The sequence below is a fragment of the Pyrus communis genome, chromosome 3 (assembly GCF_963583255.1).
Source record: "Pyrus communis chromosome 3, drPyrComm1.1, whole genome shotgun sequence".
Lineage (NCBI taxonomy): Eukaryota > Viridiplantae > Streptophyta > Magnoliopsida > Rosales > Rosaceae > Pyrus > Pyrus communis.
Window position 1 is genome coordinate 16,271,287 of NC_084805.1, and position 21,693 is coordinate 16,292,979.

General features: G+C 38.2%; 2 protein-coding genes across 2 annotated transcripts; one reads left to right on the forward strand and one right to left on the reverse strand.

Annotated features, from left to right (window-relative positions):
- Positions 1-3,218: 3,218 nt before the first annotated feature.
- Positions 3,219-6,789, reverse strand: LOC137729753 (G2/mitotic-specific cyclin-2-like). The gene is made up of 11 exons (XM_068468773.1): positions 6,651-6,789; positions 6,410-6,470; positions 6,206-6,305; positions 6,017-6,076; positions 5,892-5,925; positions 5,573-5,749; positions 5,359-5,481; positions 4,730-4,819; positions 4,303-4,623; positions 4,026-4,204; positions 3,219-3,871 (listed from the first exon to the last, which is right to left on the reverse strand). The coding sequence occupies exons 2-11, from the start codon at positions 6,459-6,461 to the stop codon at positions 3,733-3,735; spliced, it is 1,275 nt and encodes a 424-aa protein (XP_068324874.1). The 5' UTR covers positions 6,462-6,470; positions 6,651-6,789; the 3' UTR covers positions 3,219-3,732.
- A 10,977-nt stretch (positions 6,790-17,766) lies between these two features.
- Positions 17,767-21,505, forward strand: LOC137728924 (ubiquitin domain-containing protein DSK2a-like). Its single transcript, XM_068467729.1, has 8 exons — positions 17,767-18,138; positions 18,451-19,212; positions 19,816-20,024; positions 20,114-20,227; positions 20,428-20,483; positions 20,791-20,819; positions 20,915-21,001; positions 21,131-21,505. Exons 1-8 carry the CDS (start codon positions 17,904-17,906, stop codon positions 21,277-21,279), a joined length of 1,641 nt encoding a protein of 546 aa, XP_068323830.1. The 5' UTR covers positions 17,767-17,903; the 3' UTR covers positions 21,280-21,505.
- Positions 21,506-21,693: the final 188 nt, after the last annotated feature.

Sequence of the window (21,693 nt, forward strand, 5' to 3'; positions counted from 1 at the left end):
CAAAACAAAATTTGGGGATTTTACAGAAATCCCTTTTCAAATAAGCAAATTCTCTCCGCAAAGAATGTTGAAGAATAACAAGATGAAGAAAAAAGCATTACAATTTTGACATCCAACATACCCCGTTTCAAATAAGCAAAAATGTCAATCAACGAAGAAGACATAATAAAAAAGCAACAAACTTTTTCACATACAAAATACCCCTTTTGTGCCTTTTCAAATAATCATTGCAACTTGAAGTTCTGAGAAATCCCATTAAAAAATTACATACAACAAAAAAAAAAAAAGAAATGGAGATTTTGGGAAGTTTGGGGGAATGGAAAGAAGAAGATAGCAATAAAATTTCATATCCAACCTACCCCATTTCAACTAAGCACTGAATTTGAAACTTTTACAGAAACCCATTTAAATATAACAAAACAAAATTGGGGATTTTGAGAAGTTTAGGGCCAAGAGAATGAAGATGAAGACGAAGAAGAAGAAGGACCTTGATGCTTCCGTTATTGGCCGAGCCAACTCGCACGAACCGCTCTCTCACAATTGTCGACTTGTTTTCCATTTTCTCTCTACTCTCTACTCTGAGAAGCTCACTCAGTCCTTTGAGTTCTCTCTTTTATCCATTCCCTTCTCATAAATCCTCTTGGAACGCAGCGTTTCGCGCCCGTCCGTGTTTTTATTTGCAGTTCACTGTTTCAAAATCTCAACGGTAAATTTTTCCCATAGTCACTGCCTAAAAAGACCAAAGAGCCCTTTCCACGTCAGCTAAACTAACGTTTCTGCAATTCAGTTGACAAAATGGGATAATATGGGACACAAGGGATGAGTAACAGGGATGAGCTGAGACATATAACATCATACGATTGTAAAAAAAAATCCCAATTATCAAGAACTAAATTTGCATCTTAGAAAATACGATGCTTGAAAACAATATCACGGGATGCTAAGAGCATTCCCACCGTTGGGTTTTGCTCGGGGGACAGGGTCCAAAACAATGGCCCGAGGGCCGGTGGGAGGCCTCCAGCGTGGGGTAGCCCGATGGAAGGGGAAGGCCCGAGCTCCAGGCCCGTGGGGGATTGCCAGCCCTTGAGCCCGAGGTGGGCGTGACGTCAGGCTGACGCCAGGGTGGCGTCAGCGTAATATTTTATTTTTTTTGTGTCAGGCGCGTGCACCCCATCCGCGTGTGGGGGCGCGTCGCTGACACAAAAATCAGAAGAAAAAAAAATCTGTCAGTTACCGTTGGGAAGCCACGTGGCTTGTGACATCCCACATCGCCTAGGGGAGTGATCCTTATATGTATATTCCCATCCCTACTTAGCACGAGGCCTTTTGGGAGCTCACTGGCTTCGGGTTCCGTTGGAACTCCGAAGTTAAGCGAGAAAGGGGTTAGAGCAATCCCATGATGGGTGACCCACTGGGAAGTTGCTCGTGAGTTCCCAAAAACAAAACCGTGAGGGAATGGTAAGCCCAAAGCGGACAATATCGTGCTACAGTGGTGGAGTGGGCCCGGGATGTGATCCGCACCGGGCCGGGATGCGACAATTGGTATCAGAGCCAATCCCTGGCCGAAAATGTGCCGACGAGGACGTCGGGCCCCTAAGGGGGGTGGATTGTGACATCCCACATCGCCCAGGGGAGTGATCCTTATATGTATATTCCCATCCCTACTTAGCACGAGGCCTTTTGGGAGCTCACTGGCTTCGGGTTCCGTTGGAACTCCGAAGTTAAGCGAGAAAGGGGTTAGAGCAATCCCATGATGGGTGACCCACTGGGAAGTTGCTCGTGAGTTCCCAAAAACAAAACCGTGAGGGAATGGTAAGCCCAAAGCGGACAATATCGTGCTACGGTGGTGGAGCAGGCCCGGGATGTGATCCGCACCGGGCCGGGATGTGACATGGCTTCCCACGGTGCGTTAGATCTTAACGGTCACTTAATGTGGACCGTTCGATCTCAACGGTAAAAAAAAAAAAAAAAAGTCATATTTAATATCCACCGTTCGATCTAAGATCAACGGTGGATATTAAAATGCTTTATAAATTAAAAAATAAATGAAAAAATAGTTTTAAAAATCTGAAAAGTTACCGTTGTGACACGTGGCACAATCTGGAGTGTTGGAATTCAATTTTTTTTTATATCCAACGGCAGAGATTAATTAATTGAATAAAAATTTAAAAAAAAATTGTAAAAAATTCAAAAAAATTCAAAAAAATCTGAAAAAAAATTGTAAAAAAAATTGTTTTTACTTTTCTATAAATACCTTCTCATTATCATCTACCTTACACAACAATTTCATATTCTCTCAACTACTTTCAATCACTTTGGGTTGTAATTTATTATTTATTGTTTGTATTATTTATGTTGTTTCCTATTTCTTGAATATTTATTCAAATTAATTTGGTAAGTTATTTATACTAAGAATTAATTTGGTAAGTTATTTAATTTGGTAAGTTATTTATGTTGTTAAAAGTCCATGACCATGACCATCGTTCTAATTAAAAGTCCTTGTATAAAATAATTAAAAGTCCATCGTTCTAATTAAAAGTCCTTGTATAAAATAATTAAAAGTTCATGGTCCTAATTAAAAGTCCTTTACATAGATTAAAGCATAAAGTCTACTTGTATGATGGTGCCATTCTCTTTAATGATGATATGCTTTAATGTATTAACCAAAGGAAAATATGTACATATGTGAACATAGCGTCTACTACTTACATCAAAGCCATGATAAAATAAAGAGTCTACTAATTAAGATGAGAATTATGCACAATCACAATTTTAATGTTGCAAGCAATTCGGATAATGACACGTGGCGCAACGAGAACGATTAAAAATCTTATCCGATATTACAATTCAAATTATTTTGTAATATTTTATAAATAAAAAAAATACTAATATTTTATTGCCTATTGCCAGGGCTATTGAAGTGTAACGGTGGAGATGCAAATTCTATTGCCAGGGCTACTTACTGTTCATTAAGGGCAATTACTGTTCATTAGGTGGATTGAATAGTGTATTGCCAGGGGGAGGGCTCCAACGCTGGAGTTGCTCTAAACAATGAAAAGATGCACTAACATCTTTAGTCTTAAATGTAGAATACAAAGTTCTTCAAAAATATTTTCAACCTAAACGTTGCATACTAATAATGTGGACCTCAGTAAAAAAAAATTGAAAAAAACCACATGAGACAAAACTTCAAGACAACGAAATAAGAGCATGGCAAATACAATGTTTTATAACTTTGGACAAAAGATTAGTCGACTCAAATCAACAACCATTGCCAATTCTTCAAGATTGGATAGGAATTGCAGCCTAGGATATTTGGAATGCATTCGATTAATTGTAACATAAATATTTTGGATTTGAATAATAAATTCAATTCAAATGCAATTCTTGGTGCCACTCTGACCCGAACGTCACAGGGTTCTCTCAGTAACTAGGTTTGATTTTCAGAATGCATGGTGGCAGCAGTTTTTAATTGTTGCAAGGAAAAAAACATTCACATTATCTGCAGAGAGCAGATTAAAAGATAGTCGTTGGAGTTGTCAACGTAATATGTTCTTCTAGGAACCCCGTAAACGAGTCAATCAAAAACTACGGGAAAAAAAAACATTCACATTATCTGCAGAGAACAGACTAAAAGACCCCCCCCACACCAGGACAACTTTTGTTGCTCAGAGACAACTCAAGAAAGAATCTTGGTCGCTTAAATGTGATCGAAGTTGTCTGTCAGCACGATCAGTGATCCAAGAGGAACTCAGCTGGTTGAGCTTTAGCTGCATAGCCAAACTTCCGTGTGCTGTACTTCCTGTGCACTCCAGTGAGTTTTGCGGTTTCAGCCTTCTGATGAAAAGTAACCATCATCCTCGAGCATTCTCTGTCGATACATAAATTACACATGAAACATTTCTGACAAGTAAACAATACGCAATTGTCTGACAAGTATGCCAATGTGGTCCAAATAACTTTATTATTTTGTATATACCATAAAATTGCAATGCATAGTGACAATCAGTGCAAGAAATACTCACAGGAGTTCATCTTCTGAGTAATTTGTATACCACTCGCTGGTCTGGCTCCATTGCTTGAACCGGGACAGAGTGCCCTGAGCAGTATAAATTGCAGCAGCGGCTAGCATAGAGGGGGGGAACCTGAGCATTTCGTACTCCACCAGGCATAGCTCAATGAAGAAGAAGGACAGAAACTCAAGCTGTTTATTCAATTCCATGAAAACCAAGTACATTAATACAGTTATTTTTATAAAAATAAGTGATATTACTTCTTTTACTGTGGGTTTGTATGACTGACGTTTTTGTCTGATTGAGCTGCCTTGAGGAACCGCCTCATGAACACATACACGGTAGGAACAGAGAAGTTGAATTGTAAGCTGTTTACCATTGATTTTTCCATATCAAGAACATCTTTCCTTGAATATGCCTTATCTGATATCAGAACAAAATCCTCCACAATTGGGACAGAAACCTCCTCATACTTGCAAGCTAGAAGCATGGCAGTCACACCAACCAACTGAAGCTTCTTTCTGATCACCGTTTGGCGCTCAAGGAACCTGTCTATAAGATTTACGGTAAGGAATAGTGTCTCGTCCATAAGCTCAAACTTGTAGTGAACCTGCTAAAAAGAATCAAAACCGTTAAGTTTACATCACAGGTACCAAACTCTTGATACTTAAACTATGGTCTTAGAAAAAATCCAACCGTTGACACAATATGGATACCTCGATAAGCCAGTCAATGAGAATCGCCCTCATTTTCTCGTTGATGTCAGGTTGATGAGCCATGTAACTTGGGGAGACAGAGCTTGAATTCTGCATGATTAAGATGCTCATTTTTCAGTATACCGAACTTGGTCAATAACCTCCCCCATGCATCTAGTTAATCTAATTAAGGGGTGTCTCACTGAACAATCTGGCCAACTAACCAATTTGATTATTACGTGTTTGAGCTCATATAATCAAACAAATTATTTTTTGACAGATCAACATTTGCATGTCCAACTATTTTGGTTTAGCTACATGATTTCAGAAATTTTAACATTCGTTCGATTCTACCTTTCGCCATAAGAGAACAAACAGTGCAGTGCTTTTAATTTTCGAAGCTCATCTGATCAAACAGATACAATAATTTAGAAGTTTTCGTTCAAATCTACCCTAAGCCATACGTGAACACAAAAGTGCAGTGCTTCTGATTTTGAAGCTCATCTAATCAAACAGATGCATGAATTCAGAAATTTCAACATTCGTCCAAATCTACCCTAAGCCATATGAGAACAGAACATATGTATTATGTGCTTGCATTGGATTCAGTGATAGCATAGTATAGCTTTTAATAGCTAATGAAAATATACCTCAGATTTCCTGTAGTGAGCATAGATGTCATCTATGTACTCAACAACATTAAGCGGATCCTTCGAGCTGCTGCTGTCGATATCCATAATGGGGTCCTCATCCTCCAGATTCTCATCCTCTTCCTGCAGTAATCAACAGAACGTACTCAGTTAGCCTTCTGATATATATAAAAATATGAACAAGAAAACTGCTAGTAGTACTAGGCACACATACCATCCTATCAATTTCATCTAGCATAGCTTCAGTGTGCTTAACAAACATTGGCACATGAGCATCACAAGCCTCATCCTCAATATTCTCCACATCTATAATTTCGCAATCCACCAGACCACTAGAATTGGAAGTATACAAGCTCAGTTTCTTAGCTTCCTGATCAACATCCTGCACAGCCTTCGGATTCGCAGCAAATGAATTCAGTCACTTCCTTGGTTTATTAATTACATATCACCAACACCGAACATTGCAATTTGAACCAAAGCGAAAGAACAAAATGTAAACAAAGGATCCTTGTTATCAGTCTAAAAGGTACTACCTTTGGGTGCTGCTGAAGCAATTGCGCAAACCTCCTATACGAACATCAAGAAATAAAAATCAAATTCTTCGGATAGCCTATTATGACATAAACAGGAAGGAAAATTGAATAGAGTGAATTCAAACCTTGTCACTGGTCTATGTTGCAGATCTTGCACATTTTTCTTACATTCCGCAACATCTTTTCTGAATAATGTTGGTTATCCAATGTCTCTAATTAGTTCATTAGTAAATGAAAGACTACTAAAAAAGAATCAAACATCAAAACATAAACTTGGAAAGAGATTCATTAGATTGTAAGAAAAAGTCACAAACCTAGGACATTCTCTTGTGGTGATGTTATGGACATCCCTCAGTGCTGGTCGAGGATTCGGCCCAACCTCCTTCACAAACTTGGAACCCCACATTCGTGGACCTTTTCGGGAATCCAAAGAAAATAAATACAAACGAAGAACATAAATTCCCAAAAATTGAAAATTACGTCAAATTTAAATCCTGGGGTTTTGCCGCGTCTCTTACCTTGATAATTTGAGGGCCTAACGAGAGCTGGGTTGTTCTCCTTTGATCCCATTTCGATCACCTTCAATACGAAATCACCATCAAACCGCAGAACTCAAACCCCAAATTAAAATTTGAATAAAATAAGAAAAAAAAACCCATGATCTAGAACAGGAAGAAAACGACTGAAAATCTGAAACAATCAAAACCCAGAACATTCAAAGTTTCAAAAAAAAGGAAAGATAAAAAGAAATCCACAAACCTTGAAGAGAAATCAAGGGACTGGATCAAAGTAATGCAAATATCAAAGCTTTGAATCTTCAAAACCCCGAGAGAGAAATGAATGACATAGGAAGCCGCTTTCTCTCTTCTCTCTCCCCTCTCTCTCTCTCTCTGTACTCTGCGCGTCTGTGTTTCTTCTTGGGTTCTTTAAAATGGGTTTTTATTTATTAAGCAGATTCGCATTCGAATAAAGAAAAAGAAATTAAAAAAGCGAAATTTGGGAGAGAAAGCCATGTGTTCGTCTCGTTTTGAATACAACGGCTACTACATTGCTAACCGTCGGATCTTCGTACTACCGAAGAGTCCCGATGGTTTGTCTCTAACGGCTATCTCGCTTTTGTGCTGCCTGTCATATTTATTATTTCAAATGATAATCGATCTCCGGGTTTTTTTGTTTCTTTGATTGGTTGGGCTTGGCCTTTTGACCTTTTTGTCTCTAGTAATAAGCCCGTTAACTACGCCCTACACTAATAATTTGGCTTTTTCCCAGGGTCATTCTCGGAAATTTGGGGTACGCTCTGCAGCACTGTGGATAGTATCCCTAATCTCCTAGAGGCTCCTTCATGAAACACTTTTTTGCCCTTATTTTTTTTTTTTATTTAAATCTCAAAGAAAAAAAATCTAACCTAAAAATTTCAAGTACAAGAATAAATACTTTAATTAGGATAAACGCTCTAATCATTTGAGCTACAAGCCCTTTTGTATTATTTTTGTTTTTGTTTTGGGTGTAGCAATGGGTAAGGTGAAAGTGAAACAGGTTGTCAAAAGAACTATTATGTATTAAGTATCCACAAATTAATTTTCCTTTTTCTTTGTTTTTTCTAGAACTGTTATTGAAATTTCAAACCAATGTATTGTTAAAGAAACAATGAGTGTGTGATGATTATTTCAGAGCGCTAGTATCAATTCATATTGTTTAACAAATCAATTATCACGTAATGTAATCAAGTGATAAATAATTGTATTAATTCTACACCTACATTTTCATTTTGAACCTTTAAACTTTAACACTAATTAGTGACAAATTCATATGAATTGACTTCATTTGCAGCACAACAAAGGAAAAGAATTAGAGACATCGAAGAGCAATGTTAGTATTCCTTGAATTTGGTTATCTTATTACAATCATCTTGGCAAATAGTATGGTGTCTACCTCCATTTCAGATTCAGTTTCCCTTTTTGGTTTTTACGTTTTTCTTGCCAAAACAATTCAATTTTCTTTCCCATATTCCTCTACAAGCTCTATATGATGATGACTATGAAGGTAAATTGGCCTATAAATCATTTTTTATAATTACATATGGAACGTGGTAGAAGCCGTTTTCATGAAAGTTAAACATTATAGCATATTTTACTGGATACAATGATATTGGGAGGGTGAAGATTGTGCAAAGCCAAATAATAGGTCAACCATAATTTCGGTCGTGAACTCACACTCCAAAGGTTTCAAACATAAATCCTTCCATTTAAAGAAAATAAATATATAACACTAAACACTAGTATAAAGTCACGAGGTCCACCAGTACATAAAACATCACACAACAACGCTTGCCTAATCGGAGGGAGGGGGTTGGTTGCAAGCCCAAATTACATCAGAAGGAATAAAATGAGCATAATTGGCCAAAGTATTGGCAACAAAGTTAGCCTCTCGCCAAATATGACTAAAATTAGTATACTCTAAGGTAGAGGTGGGTTCAAAAAACTGAAAACCAAGCCGAAACCGAAACCGAAAAAATCGAACTGGACAAAAAAATCGAATCGAATTGAAAAAACCGAACCTAAGTTCGGTTTTGGTTTTAGTGGTCTAGAAACCGAACTAAACCGAATTAATTAAATTAATTTTATTTATTTATTTGTTTTGGGTATTATTTTCTAAACCCGTAAGCTCAAATGTGCTAAGTCCAATATGTTGTCAAACTTTAAGCCCAAAATATTAAAAAAAAAAAAAGCCTTTAAAAACTCTAAACCCTAACCTATTATTTCTCTCCCACATAGGGTTCCGGAACCAGACCTCATCCTGAAGTACCTACATCCATCTCCACAGCACTGTCTACTTCTACCCCAGCTTCCTTTTCCAAATCTACCATCATATAACATGTAACAAAATCCATAAACATTTATTTCGGGCATATTACTCGCATAATTTGTGATGGAATCCAACACACACTAAATAAATCCATCCACGCATTACTTTTACTAATCAAGTTGTCAACTGCAGTTACAAGCAAACAGCCTTGATCTTTTAACAACATCATACAGTTCAACTTTAAATGTTTATTTTCATTGTCTTTGATTCTAGTTGGAATGCTTATGTTATGATTGTGTTGGAGATGCTAAAATTTAAAATTTCAATTTTTTTAATTTTTTGAAAAAAAAATACCGAAACCGAAACCAAACCGGAAAAAACCAAACTAAAAAAAAACTGAACCGAAAAAAAAAAATGAACCGAACCCACCCCTATGCTAAGATAGAAGCTAAATACAAGATAAACAAGAGCATTAATTCTCCAAGAAATAAGACAATGATGTAGAATGCAGTAAAAAGGAGCTTCGAGTCACTTTTCGAACATACAAATGTTTGTATTTGATACCGAACAAATATTTATATTTTAGTAAGAGTGATGCTAGATAGACTAAATTTATAAACTAAATTTACAAACTAAATAATGTGTCACCGATATAAAATAACCACGTTGATTAATACTTAATTAATAATTCAATCATTAACTACTATGTTATTTAGTTTACAAAATTTAGTTTACCAATGTAATTTTCCTAGAATCACCCTTTTAGTCTACAAATGTATACCACATGCCGAGAAGAAGACATGTTGACCTGCGAAATGTGGTGGCTGGCAATCACTCACAAGTCGGAGCTTTCTTCGGCATTCGATTTGTGGCCCTTAAAAAGACTAATTACAAAGACCCCAAGTATGAAGTCGAGGTTGACGTGGAAAAGACTCAATCCAAATGAGACGCATAATTCTTCCACTTTGCAGATTCAATCCAATCTGTAATTAATAATTTTGAATCCTTGTTAACGGGTCAAATTGAACATTTTGAATGTTTTCTTAGGCACCCCCACAAACTCGGCTCAACCCGTGGGCTAAACACAACTGATTTTACTATCAATCAAGAATTCAATTTGGAAAATTTACTGTCTGCTATTAGAATCTTTACAATCTTGTTATAATATTGATGAACAACATATTTATATTTTCAGGAATAATTTCAACAAGTATTTTTGCATAGGACAGTACTTTCCTCATTTTCAATACAGAGATATGTCTTAACTTTTCATTATATGCATCATTTTACTACACAACTTTTCATTCTCTTTATTCTTGTTTAAATGATCATGTTTATCAAAAAGAGAGTCTTAACAAAAACACTCTTGGTACTGTTCACTTTTAACATTAATGACATTTTTACTCTAAAAAGTTACTCCTGGTATTATTCACTTATAACACCTTTTTGTTATTTTGATTAAAACTCAAAGTTTTCAAGTCATTTTCATTGGTTTTCCTTTAGAAAAACTCGTTTGAATTTGGAGAACGTTTATTCTTTCATATGAATTAAAGAAACTGATGATTCATCATGAGGATACTACCATGCATGTGATCTAATATCTTAGTAGTTAGGGTGTTGAGTTTTTACTCATGTATGTCGGCCAGTTTGGAACTCCCCATCCTCAAAATTATTGTATTAGTTTCCAACCCTCTCTCTCTCCTTAATAATAATTGTGGATGCAAATTTCTTCCTCCTTGTTCTTGGACAAAATTGCCCTACAAAACAAATAACACATTTGATCAAAGACAAGAGTCTCACGCGCCCACGATGAATTTTGGGGGGGGGGGGGGTGGCTTTGGTCGAAGAACCTCTGATGCCAAAGTTAGAATTTAGAGGGAAAAGTGTTTGAAGAATTTAGAGAATTTTAGCAAGAGAATTGGGAGTGAACTTTGAGGAAAAGAATGAGGTTTAAATAGGAGAATGGTTGGCCTCCTAGGGTGGGAGAGGATCAGCCACCTAGCCTTGTTTATGGGCTAGATTCTTGATTTGTGTTAATTTAGGAGTTATGAAATAATTACCTAATCAATTAGCTAATTAATAGAATAATTACCTAATTGATTAGCTAATCAATATAATAAAAAGGGAAGATTTTGGGAGTTACCCTATGGAGAATATTGGATGGGGATGGATGAAATAGATTTTGAATTGTTACCTATTTTGGACATTTTTCACTTGGTTGAGGGATGATTGTCCGCTGCTCACGCGTAAGAATTTCGGTATGCTTCAAGAGTATTTTTGTCCTCTTTTATCCAAAATCTCATGTGTCACCTTGTGATTATTTTTGGCTCCATAAATGCCCCCACACCTGTTGGGCTGCTCGCAGGAATGGGCAGTAAGTGTAGAGATCTTCTTGCTTTAGGAAACTTAAAACTGCTTCCTATTTTGATGTAGATTCCCTCTTTAATAGGAAATCTTTCTAGGAAAGGGAAATAAATTTCTCTCAAAGCCTATTTAAGTTCACCTTAAGTGGGTTATTAAATCAACTTTGGAGAGCGATTTATTCTACCCTGCAAGAGAGAGAGAAAGAGAGAGAGAGCTTATATGATATTTGTTCCCCCTCCTTTAGCAATCTTCTACATCTTACATGTGCAAAGGATCGTCTTTCGTTGCTTTCTTTGTCTTCTCCGTGCTGCACCGATGTATGAAAAATTTAATTTTCCTTGTCTTCTTCTTAGATAGTGTTGTCATGAGGCAACCGTCGGGGTAGTGTGGCACTTTAGTTGGCAGAGGCCAAGAGTCGACTCGGCATGAGCCGAGGATGTGTTGTGCAGAGACCGCTACTTTAGGCGACTCGGCTTGGCTGGAGCCAAGGGCAACTTATGCAGTTGGGGCCAAGGATTATGGCGCTGGGGCGCAGTGCTAGGCAAGCCGCATGGCTCGTGTCCTTTGGGCTCTTAGACTTGACACGGGCCAGGCTAGTGATTAGGAGAAATGAGGAGGTCGCGGGCTTCATGGGCTGCTGGAATGCTGGGCATGCAGGCCTTCTGCTCGCTAGTTCCAGAGAAAAAAAATAAGGGAAAAACCAATATAGGTTGAGCTCTCTTGCTGAGTACGGTGAATGGCATTGATTGCTTAGTCCTCTTCACTGGGAAAAAGGTGGGCTGCTCCCGAGAGAGGAAATGAATAAGATCAAGGTGGATGCATTGGCTTGTCCAATCGCTGTTTGTGGATCCCGCTACAAGTTAAATTGAGAAAAAACCAAAGACTTCTTCCGCTGCTCGCGAAGGTTTGCCGGCTGCCCCCATGTTTGTGATTGACTTGACTTTTTCCAAAAGGACGAAAGATGGGGCTGCTAAATCTGAGCCAATGATGTCTGCCATGTCAAAGATAGCTAGTTTGATTTCTGATAGGGTTGCTCAGTGTAGAGGTCCTATCATGCCCCTAATGCCGAAGTCTATACCAAGACGTCCGTTAGAAGCTAAGTCTGGTTCATATTTGGAGATGTTTGCTATTATGAATAGCGATAAGGTGGACTCTGGTGCTAAAGTGGTGCCAAGGCCTACTCCTCCTCCTGCTGAGACTGAATCGCCTACTGGGAATGAGGAAATTGCTCACGTGGGCAGATATGAGAAATCCACTAAACTTGCTTCTGATGAGGTTGCTGAGATCTATACGCTTTTGAAACCAAATATGCTTGAAGACATGGACGATTGTGCTAAGTTTATCGATGGCATTAGAGGGATTGCTTGCCCCAAGTTCATTTGCGAAACATATGACCGAGTATAGGAAGACTGCCTGATTGCCATGATGCAGAAGACGACTATTCTGGCAGCTGAGTCTATGCTTATTGACCAAATGGATACCAAGGCTGCCAAGGAGGTGGTAAGGGCTATGGCAACCGAAGCTTATTCTTCTGTCGAGAAGATCAAAAGGTTGAGCTCGTCGTTTTGAAGGGGTCTAATATCCATGCCCCTACTTCTCTGCAGCTTGAGACCGCTCGCCAAGAGATTGTTGACTTGAAGATTAGGCTTGATGTGATCCAAGTTAAGTATGAAAGTGCAAAGAATGAGATTGAGTGTCACATACCTCAGATTCAAGATCTTGAACGTGTCACTTCTTAGCTTCGTTTCGCTGCTTATGTAAAGGATGAAGAATTGATTGCTGCTTATAACTAAGTGATCCACTTCAAGAAGGTCGTTGATAGGATTGAACCCCAAGTGTTGGAACTCCAAGGTGTACTGAAGATCAATGAAAGTTTGAAGAAAGAAGTGGATGAGCTGTAGCGCGTCCGTGTTGGTCTATTTGAGGAAATTAGGCAACTGAAAGGTGAGAAGGCTAGGCTCGAGGATCCGCTTGTTCAGAGTCAGGCCAATTTCTACAAGTAGGGTTATGTAGATCATCTCTTTGGTAAGCCGTTTGACTTCGAGTTTGCTGGGATAGATTTCGAAACCTTCTTTATTTCTCCGAAAGACTTGTTTGCCTTTACTTTTGAGGCCTCCATTGGTGAAGTAGCCAGAGATGTTAGTGCCTGGGCTGGAGCAGTCGGGGGTGAAGCGCCGGATGATGCCGTTGCTGAGAATGTCGCTGCTGTTGAAGGTGTGGTGACCGAGTATTCGCGGAGTGTCCAGGCTGCTGAAGAGTAGTCTTCTAGGTAGTCTTTAGGATTTTCTTTGTTTCCCTTGTTGCTTTTTTCTTTGCTTGAACTTCTTTGGTCTTTGCTAGTTGTTTATCAATTTTGCTAGAAAATTTAATAAACTTGCTTCCTTCGCTTTTCTTCATCTTCGCTTCATTTGTTCATCCCCTAACCTTTAGACTTTATGAAACAGTGGCAGGTATGCTACTTTTTTATGAGCAGACAGGTCGCGTAGCTTATGCAATCGTAGGTATTGGTGTAGAACTTTGCAAAGTTGTTAGCCATAAGGTCGACAGCCAAACGCCTTACTTACAGAAGCAAATTAGTCCGCGTGACCACTAGGCTGTTAACGTTGGCTTTCCCTAATTCCATAAGTTGCGTAGCAAGTATCATAACACTTTAAGACTTAGTGTAAATCGTTCCGCGCTTGGCAAGCTTATCGACTACGTAGCATGTCAGCAGTGGATAAGGCTTCATATATGCACACTAGCTTGTTTAACCTTTCATAAGAATGTGTAGTTGTATAAGTCTAGCGTGGCTTTACCGCTTAAAGGGCAAGTCGTAGGTAGTCTTCTGGAAACCATAGACTACCTTAGTGCACTCGATAGCAACTTTAGGGTTATAGGGCAGCCGTCCATCGGGCGTACTGCGTAACATGCCCATCCGTCTCTAGGGCCCGGTTCCCCATGAATTAGGCCAAGAGACCCAAAATCCTTCAGTTAGCTGAGCCTTGAAAAAGACCATTATGGCTACTTCTAGGAATCCCGGCGCAAGCCATCGTGCTTCTAGTTATACTAGGGCAACCCGGTTCATCCACGTCTGGATATTTGGAGTGGTGAGTTTATCCTTCTACTTTGGAGAGCATACCCATATGGGTGTCAGGGAATTGGTTTACTCTCTCGCACTGGAGAGCATGATTGGTCCCTCAGGGAGCATTCCTGCCATGAGTCCCTAAGAAGGGTGCGGTCTTCTTTTGAAGTGCAAGGATGATCAGTTGTTGTAAACATGTAGTTGAGCCAAGTTGCAAATTACTTCTAAATTCTTCATTGAAAAACAAGTGAAACAAACGAATAACTTTGCTATAGAAAACTGCATAACAATCGGATAATCCTCGGCTTGCGAGGTGGTGCCCATCGAGCTGCTTGAGTCTTTGGGCTTTAATGTAGCGGGAAGTCACACATGGTACTTCCTCAGATTGTAGGCATTCCACTACTTTTCGATCTCTTTGTCGTTCATGGTGGCGAGGGTGTAATTTCCTTTGCCGCCTACTCTGCTGATCTTGTAAGGACCTTCCTAGATGAGATTCATCTTTTTGGAGCCTTCTCTGCAGGCAGTGATGAAGGTTTTCCTAGATCTTCGGGCTGAAATTGCTGGATCTTGGCCTTTTTATGGTAGCTGGAGAGGAGTTGATGCTGGTAGGCTGTGATGTGAGTGATGGTCTGCTCACGCTTCTCCTCTACTAGATTGAAGCTTATGGTCGTCTCCTTACTGTTCTGCTCAATGCTTGGCAGTTAAGTGTTGATACTTGCTTGTAGCATTGGTAGTGGTCTCACTTTTGTACTAACTCCTTAGCATTTTGGTGTATGGTAGGCCAGTAATAGCCTGCGTTAAGAGCCTTATGTGCTAAAGATTAGCCTCCAGAGTGGTTTCCACAAATGCCTTCGTGGATTGAGCTTATAACCTTCAAGTCATCGAGAGACGCTAGGCAGCTGAGATGTAGTCCGGTGTAGGATTTTGGATGGGAATGTCGTTCCACATGTAGTAGCGTGTTGCTTTTATTTGGAGTTTTCTAGACTCCAATCTTTCTATGGGAAGTGTGTCATTGACCAACAAAAAATATACCAAAAAAGTTGATAAAGAAACAAGTAATTAAAGATAATATTTTGCAACAAGCAACGTGTAGTAAACATAATGAAATGAAATCTATCCACCACTCATAATCCTAATGTTCTTTTCATTTACAATTTAAGCATCTTCTCAAATTCTACACACAAGTTGATGCAGGCGATCACATGACCACTTTGGATATTAATTTTTAAAATTTCTTCTGTGTAAGTTTATCTTACATTGTCGGTCCTAAGTCCGGATAAAGAAGAAGGGACAGGGTGTCGAGCAGTCAACAACCAGCACTCCGTTCTTACGTCGAATGCTTATAATAATGAATCCTGAATGAAATTCCCTCTTTATAGAATTAGGCTTTATTGTTGTTGTTTAATTTGTGCTTACTAAATATGGGTTCAAATTTATGTTTACTAACACGTAGAATCTCGATAAAACTATGAATTTTCCTCTTAAAGTCCAGAATCCGAAACTTCAATTAGAAATCAAGTCAACTAGAGGATTAGGTGATCCGATGTTCTTGTCCTTACTTCCCCTTTTTCTAAAAGTTGTTCGATCCCTTGCTTCTATCATCCTGTTAAGTAAACAGAAAGATAATGTCATTCAGCACATCCATTGGTGTTTATACTTTTTATAAGAAAATTAATTACATTTGATCAACTTTTATGCTCACCCATCTTCATTATCACCAGTATTGTATTCCAATCGCTTCTTCTCTTACATTGATAGTTTTTCAATATTTTATGGGAAAAAAAAAACCCAGGGTTATAATGGCATTATGAATCTTTTTTCTATTAAACCATCCAAATGGAATGTCCTCACCCATATTTTTTAGGGAGTTTTAATGAAAAACTTAAGGTACTGTTCACTTTAACGAAAAACCACATTTTTACACTAAAAAATCAATCCTGGTACTATTCACTTTACCCTTTATTTTGTCTTTATCATTAAAACTCAAAATTTTCAAACTATTTTCATTAGTTTTTCTTATTTTTTAATCTCTCTTTTCGTTATTGTAATGAATTAATGTTAACCTATCAAATTGAATGTCCTCACCCATATTTTCTAATCTCAACTAATCGTATTAACCAAACATGACCTAAGACTTGAACTCGTAAGTCTTTTTAGCACTTACTTTTTCTTAAATCAAACGATGGGAGGTTGAGAGTTGAACGATCGTTGTAAATGTGATGATAAATGCTCCAACATTGAATTTGTAACCTCTTTATCAAACTGAATTTTGATCATTGACTTCTGTTTATTAATCATTTTTTGTCATTTTCATCTAAGTTGAGTGCTAATGTGTATGTGACACGACAAAGACTCATACATCAGAGGTTTTTTATTTTTCTAGTACAACGATATATTTTTTGCTAAGGTGAAGGGAAGTTCGAGTAAGTCACATAATGGACAACCTAAGTTGGTATTGAATTCGTTATTCACAAGATTCGAATGTAAGACTTTTCACTTACAAATGAAGAGGAATATCATCAGATCATAGTAATGAATGATCATACGTTATAGTTAATTAACGTCAAATTAAGCAAAAAAGATTTTAAAAACAATTAAGGACATAAAACACAATAACAAATACTTCATCCTTAAAAGACAATACCAAGAAAAAATCCAAATAAAATACAATAAAACAGGATAACAAATGGTATTTCAAAAATACAGGTACAACCAGTTTTGCCCTCAATTTTAATAGAAGATAATTGAGTGGGTCCATCCTATATAGTATGAGTTATAACGAAAATTTATAAAATGCATTATAACTCATATATAAAAGAAATCGAAACTGCATATGAGGCTTTACTATAATAGCGAAAATAATAATGTATATACAGATTAATGCGGGTTTAATTCCAACCGATCCTTTCACCCACTAATAATTAACTGTCTATAGGATAACTTTGCAGAACCCCTCTAGACAACTTTGCAGAACCCCTAAAGTGGAGGTGATGCTTACCCCTCATTGATTTTGGTTTAACTGATTTAAGATATATAAATTAATCTAATGACAATCAATGGAGGTTGAGTATCACCCTCACTTTAAAAAGTGAGCAAAAATGCATTCAACTATCCAATCGCTGACGTTGTCACTCTACTAAAAATCTAAAACTTAAACTCAACAACAACAATTAATACGATAGTGAGCAAAAACGACTCGAATAAGAGAAATTTTTCAATGTGATCAGAACACGGAATGATACATCACATGTCTATACAAATGGTGGGATATGTGTGTTAAAAGTTAATAAATTAGAAAATACAATTTTACACCATTTGTATAAAAACACGTGATATAACACCCGTATTTTCGTCATAAGAAAAAATTTATCCCCAAAGAGAATCTCACCTTCATTTCTTCAAGAATATGCGAACCTAACTGTTGAGAATCTAACCTGTTCTTTCATTTTCCCTTACAAATAGGCTTCCCCCTTTGGCACACAAATCCACCTATGCACGTTGCGTTTTTAACCTGTTCGATTCCAAATCTTCTTTAATTTCCTTTCTTTTCTCTCTTAATTTTATTTTTTGAGATTTTGCAAATTACAATTTTAATTTTTTAATTCCCAAAATATATTCCGCCATATAAATATATATATTATATTTTTACTCAATAACACAATTTTTCTGGGCTGTGCCCTTTTCGGCTTTCACTTCAAAGGCATCGATTTCAATTTCATAATTTCTAGGGTTAGGGTTTTCGATTCATTCCTCGCGATCGATCGATTGGGTGGGAGCGAATTATGGGTGGCGAGGGCGATTCGAGCGAGCCTAAAGTCAGTGGCGAAGGAGAAGGAGGAGAGCAGATTAACATTCGATGCTCGAATGGCTCCAAGTTTTCGGTGAGGGCGAGCCTGGACTCGACTGTTGGGGCATTCAAGGAAGTTTTGGCTCAGAATTGCGATATTCCAGCTGATCAGCAGAGGTTAATTTACAAAGGTCGTATTTTGAAGGACGACCAGACCCTCAGTAGTTATGGTAAGCTTTGTTTCCTCTTCGATTTGATTCTGTGTTCGTTTTGACTTTTGAATATTTATTTTGTGATTTTAATCGAATCTGGGGTTGATTGTCATGTGGGTTTGTGTTATTTTATAGAAATTTGAGTATAATTTTGTTATATTTGTGTTGGGAAATTGTAATTTGGGGAAATTTTGTGGATTATTGTATCGTTGAATGTTTTGGGGTGAGATTGTTGGATTTGGATGCTATCCATGGCTGTGAATGTTCCCATATGTCATGTTTTGGGTGATTTACTGTATTCTAATGCATAGTTGATTTCTTGTGTTGAAGGTCTGCAGGCAGATCATACTGTTCACATGGTCCGTGCCTTTGCTGCACCTGCATCAACCCCCGCTCCCCCTGCTGCTACTGCTAGTCCTACCACTGCTCCTGGTGTTACACGCGGTGTTGGTAGTGAGGGGCTTCAGAGTCCTGACCTTGGGGCATCTTTGTTATTTGGGCAGGGTTTAAACCCACTTGGTGGTGGTGGTGGAGGACAGGGTTTATTTGGAGCTGGGCTTCCGGAATTTGAACAAGTGCAGCAACAACTGACTCAGAACCCGAACATGATGAGGGACATAATGAACATGCCTGCCATTCAGAGTTTGATGAATAACCCTGATTTGATGCGTGGCTTGATCATGAACAATCCGCAAATGCGTGATATCATAGACCGGAACCCAGAGCTTGCACATATACTTAATGATCCTGGCATTCTCCGACAGACATTGGAAGCCGCAAGGAACCCTGAACTCATGCGTGAGATGATGCGAAACACTGACAGAGCAATGAGTAACATTGAATCTTCCCCTGAGGGATTCAACATGCTGAGGCGGATGTATGAAAACGTTCAGGAGCCATTTTTGAATGCTACAACTGGAAATGCTGGAAATGATTTGGGTTCAAATCCGTTTTCTGCTCTTTTGGGAAACCAGGGTGGGGCACAGGCCAGGGATGGGTCTAACAATCCTTCAACCACTGGTTCAGAAACAGCTGCTGGTTCTGCTGCTCCTAATGCAAATCCACTTCCTAACCCTTGGGGCATTGCTGGTGGTGAGCTTCTCCCTCTTTGTTCTCTATTATCCAAATATTTGTTTGCTGGTAGTGTTTCAATTTATCTCGACAATTTATGGGTATTAAATGGAAGAGACTTCACATGGAAGTATAATATATTCTCGGCACTAAATTCTATCCTGAAAGTAGGACTGATTTTGCCGTTGGACATAGTCTTGATATCTGATATACAGTAATCAATTGTTATGCAAACTTGTTGCTGGGTCTTGAATCTTAATAATATGCTTAGTAGTCAATTCCTACATTTGTTACATTTGTTGGGAAATTTTAGCATGATTTGGCCCTCTCAATTTTAATGGGTTATATAGATGCTCTCACTTGCACCCTTCTGGAAGTTTGTGTTCAAGTCTGCATTGTATTATTTAAACCGTTGCATAATTTAAGAGTCTTTAGTAAATGCAGTCGCTTGTTTGACCTGAAATTGACTGCTGTTGGCCCTTCAAATTGATTATTAGGTTAGCTTATGCCTTTTTCTGTTCTATTTTTGAGCTGTTTTTTAATAGATTTTATATTGTAAAAGAAGAGGTGCTTTGAATACATTATGACAATTTCCATATTCATATATTTGATCTGAATTGTCAGGAGGAAATCAGCCAAATACTACGAGGACAAATCCTGTTGGGGATGGAAGGGCCGCGGGTATTGCTGGCCTGGGAGGGCTTGGTCTCCCCGGAATGGAACAGATGCTTGGTGGCATGACAGATGCTAATGCAATGAATCAGCTTTTGCAGAATCCAGCCATATCACAGATGATGCAAAGCATGCTTTCCAATCCCCAGTACATGAATCAGGTACCATCAGTTGACAAAGTTTTCCTTACCCAAGATGTGGATTTTTGCGAAAATGTTTCTTAATGTTTCCAATTTTTTTTTAACTTTAGATTCTGAGCCTCAATCCACAACTACGTGAAATGGTTGATTTAAATCCTCAACTTAGGGAAATGATGCAAAATCCAGAGCTACTAAGGCAGTTAATGAACCCCGAAACAATGCAGGTACTTTCCCTTTCAAAGTCTGCTAATATATGTTTTTGAATATCTCTCCCGGCTTGTTTACTCTCCCTAGTCCCTGCATGGATCTTTATTTTTTATTTTTATAATCTAGACTTATTGTCCCTAAGAACAATGAAATTTTTGGGATGTGAACCACCTATCTTTAACTTAATTTTTTACTACTCTGACTTTTCCTCTTGCAGCAAATGCTCGCGTTACAGCAGTCACTATTTTCTCCCAATCGACAACAACCAACTCAGTGAGTCTAATACACCTTACCACGCCTGCTTGGTTTCCACATTCAAATTTTATAGTTACATTTTCTATCAGTATTTGATGGGTTTTTTACTTTATACTTTTGTCAAAATACAGCATCATTCTAGGGTGTCAATGATTTCTTAATATAATTGTGTCTAAATAATATACATCATTTACCCATAATTAATTCTCAATCCGTGGAGGTGTCAACCTATCTCAAGTAGGAGTTTTGGCCACTTAAAAAGAAACAGAAAAATACTTGTCTTGATGTTAACCTTATTACTAATCATTTGTTGCGTTCTTGCCAGGGATCCAACTCTGACTGGTGGTGCTACAGGTACTTTGAGAATAAGAAGTTCAAATAAAGTTATGGGTTCCTGTCATTTTCTTCTTTTGGGTGTTCACACTTGTTTAATTTCTGTGTATGATCAGGTGCCCCTAATAATGCCGGGTTGGAGATGCTGATGAACATGTTTGGAGGTCTTGGAGCCGGCAGCTTGGCTGCTGCAAACCCTAATGGTTAGGCTCCCTATTCATTCATAACATCTTAATACAATCTTATCCTTTATGAAATCAACTTTTTATTATAAGAAGTCGAATTAAATAAACCGTTATGTTGACTCCGAACACTTGTCATTGCGGTTGCAGTACCACCGGAAGAACTGTATGAAAATCAGCTGAGGCAGCTTCGAGAAATGGGTTTCTTCGATACCCAAGAGAATATCAGGGCATTGCAAGCCACTTCTGGGAATGTCCATGCTGCGGTAGAGCGACTTTTAGGGAATCCTGGGGTGTAACTTCACTCGGTTTCAAGTTTTTATATTATTCGATTGGGAAATTTTCTTGTGGACGTGTGAAATTAGTAAACTTGGAGTAAAGTCATCGCAAGACAAGACATACAGGCGCTTGTAGATTCCATTTTGAGGGGTGTGAATAAGCAAGAACACACGATGATAGAGCTGTGAAACTACTTGTGGCTAAGCTTTTGCATTACCCCTACTATTTACTTGCTTCTCTCTCTTAGTTTCTCCCTTGTTTGCTTGAAAAGTGCCTTTTTGATCCGGAGAAGGTTTCTCTCCTCGATTATTCCTCTCCCTTTCCTTTCCCTTCTTTCACACTTTGTTTTTGTTTATAAAAAATCAATATAAAATGTTGATGTGCCTTAATCGTTTAAATAGGAGAGAGATTAAAGGGGGAGATAATCCTCCTCC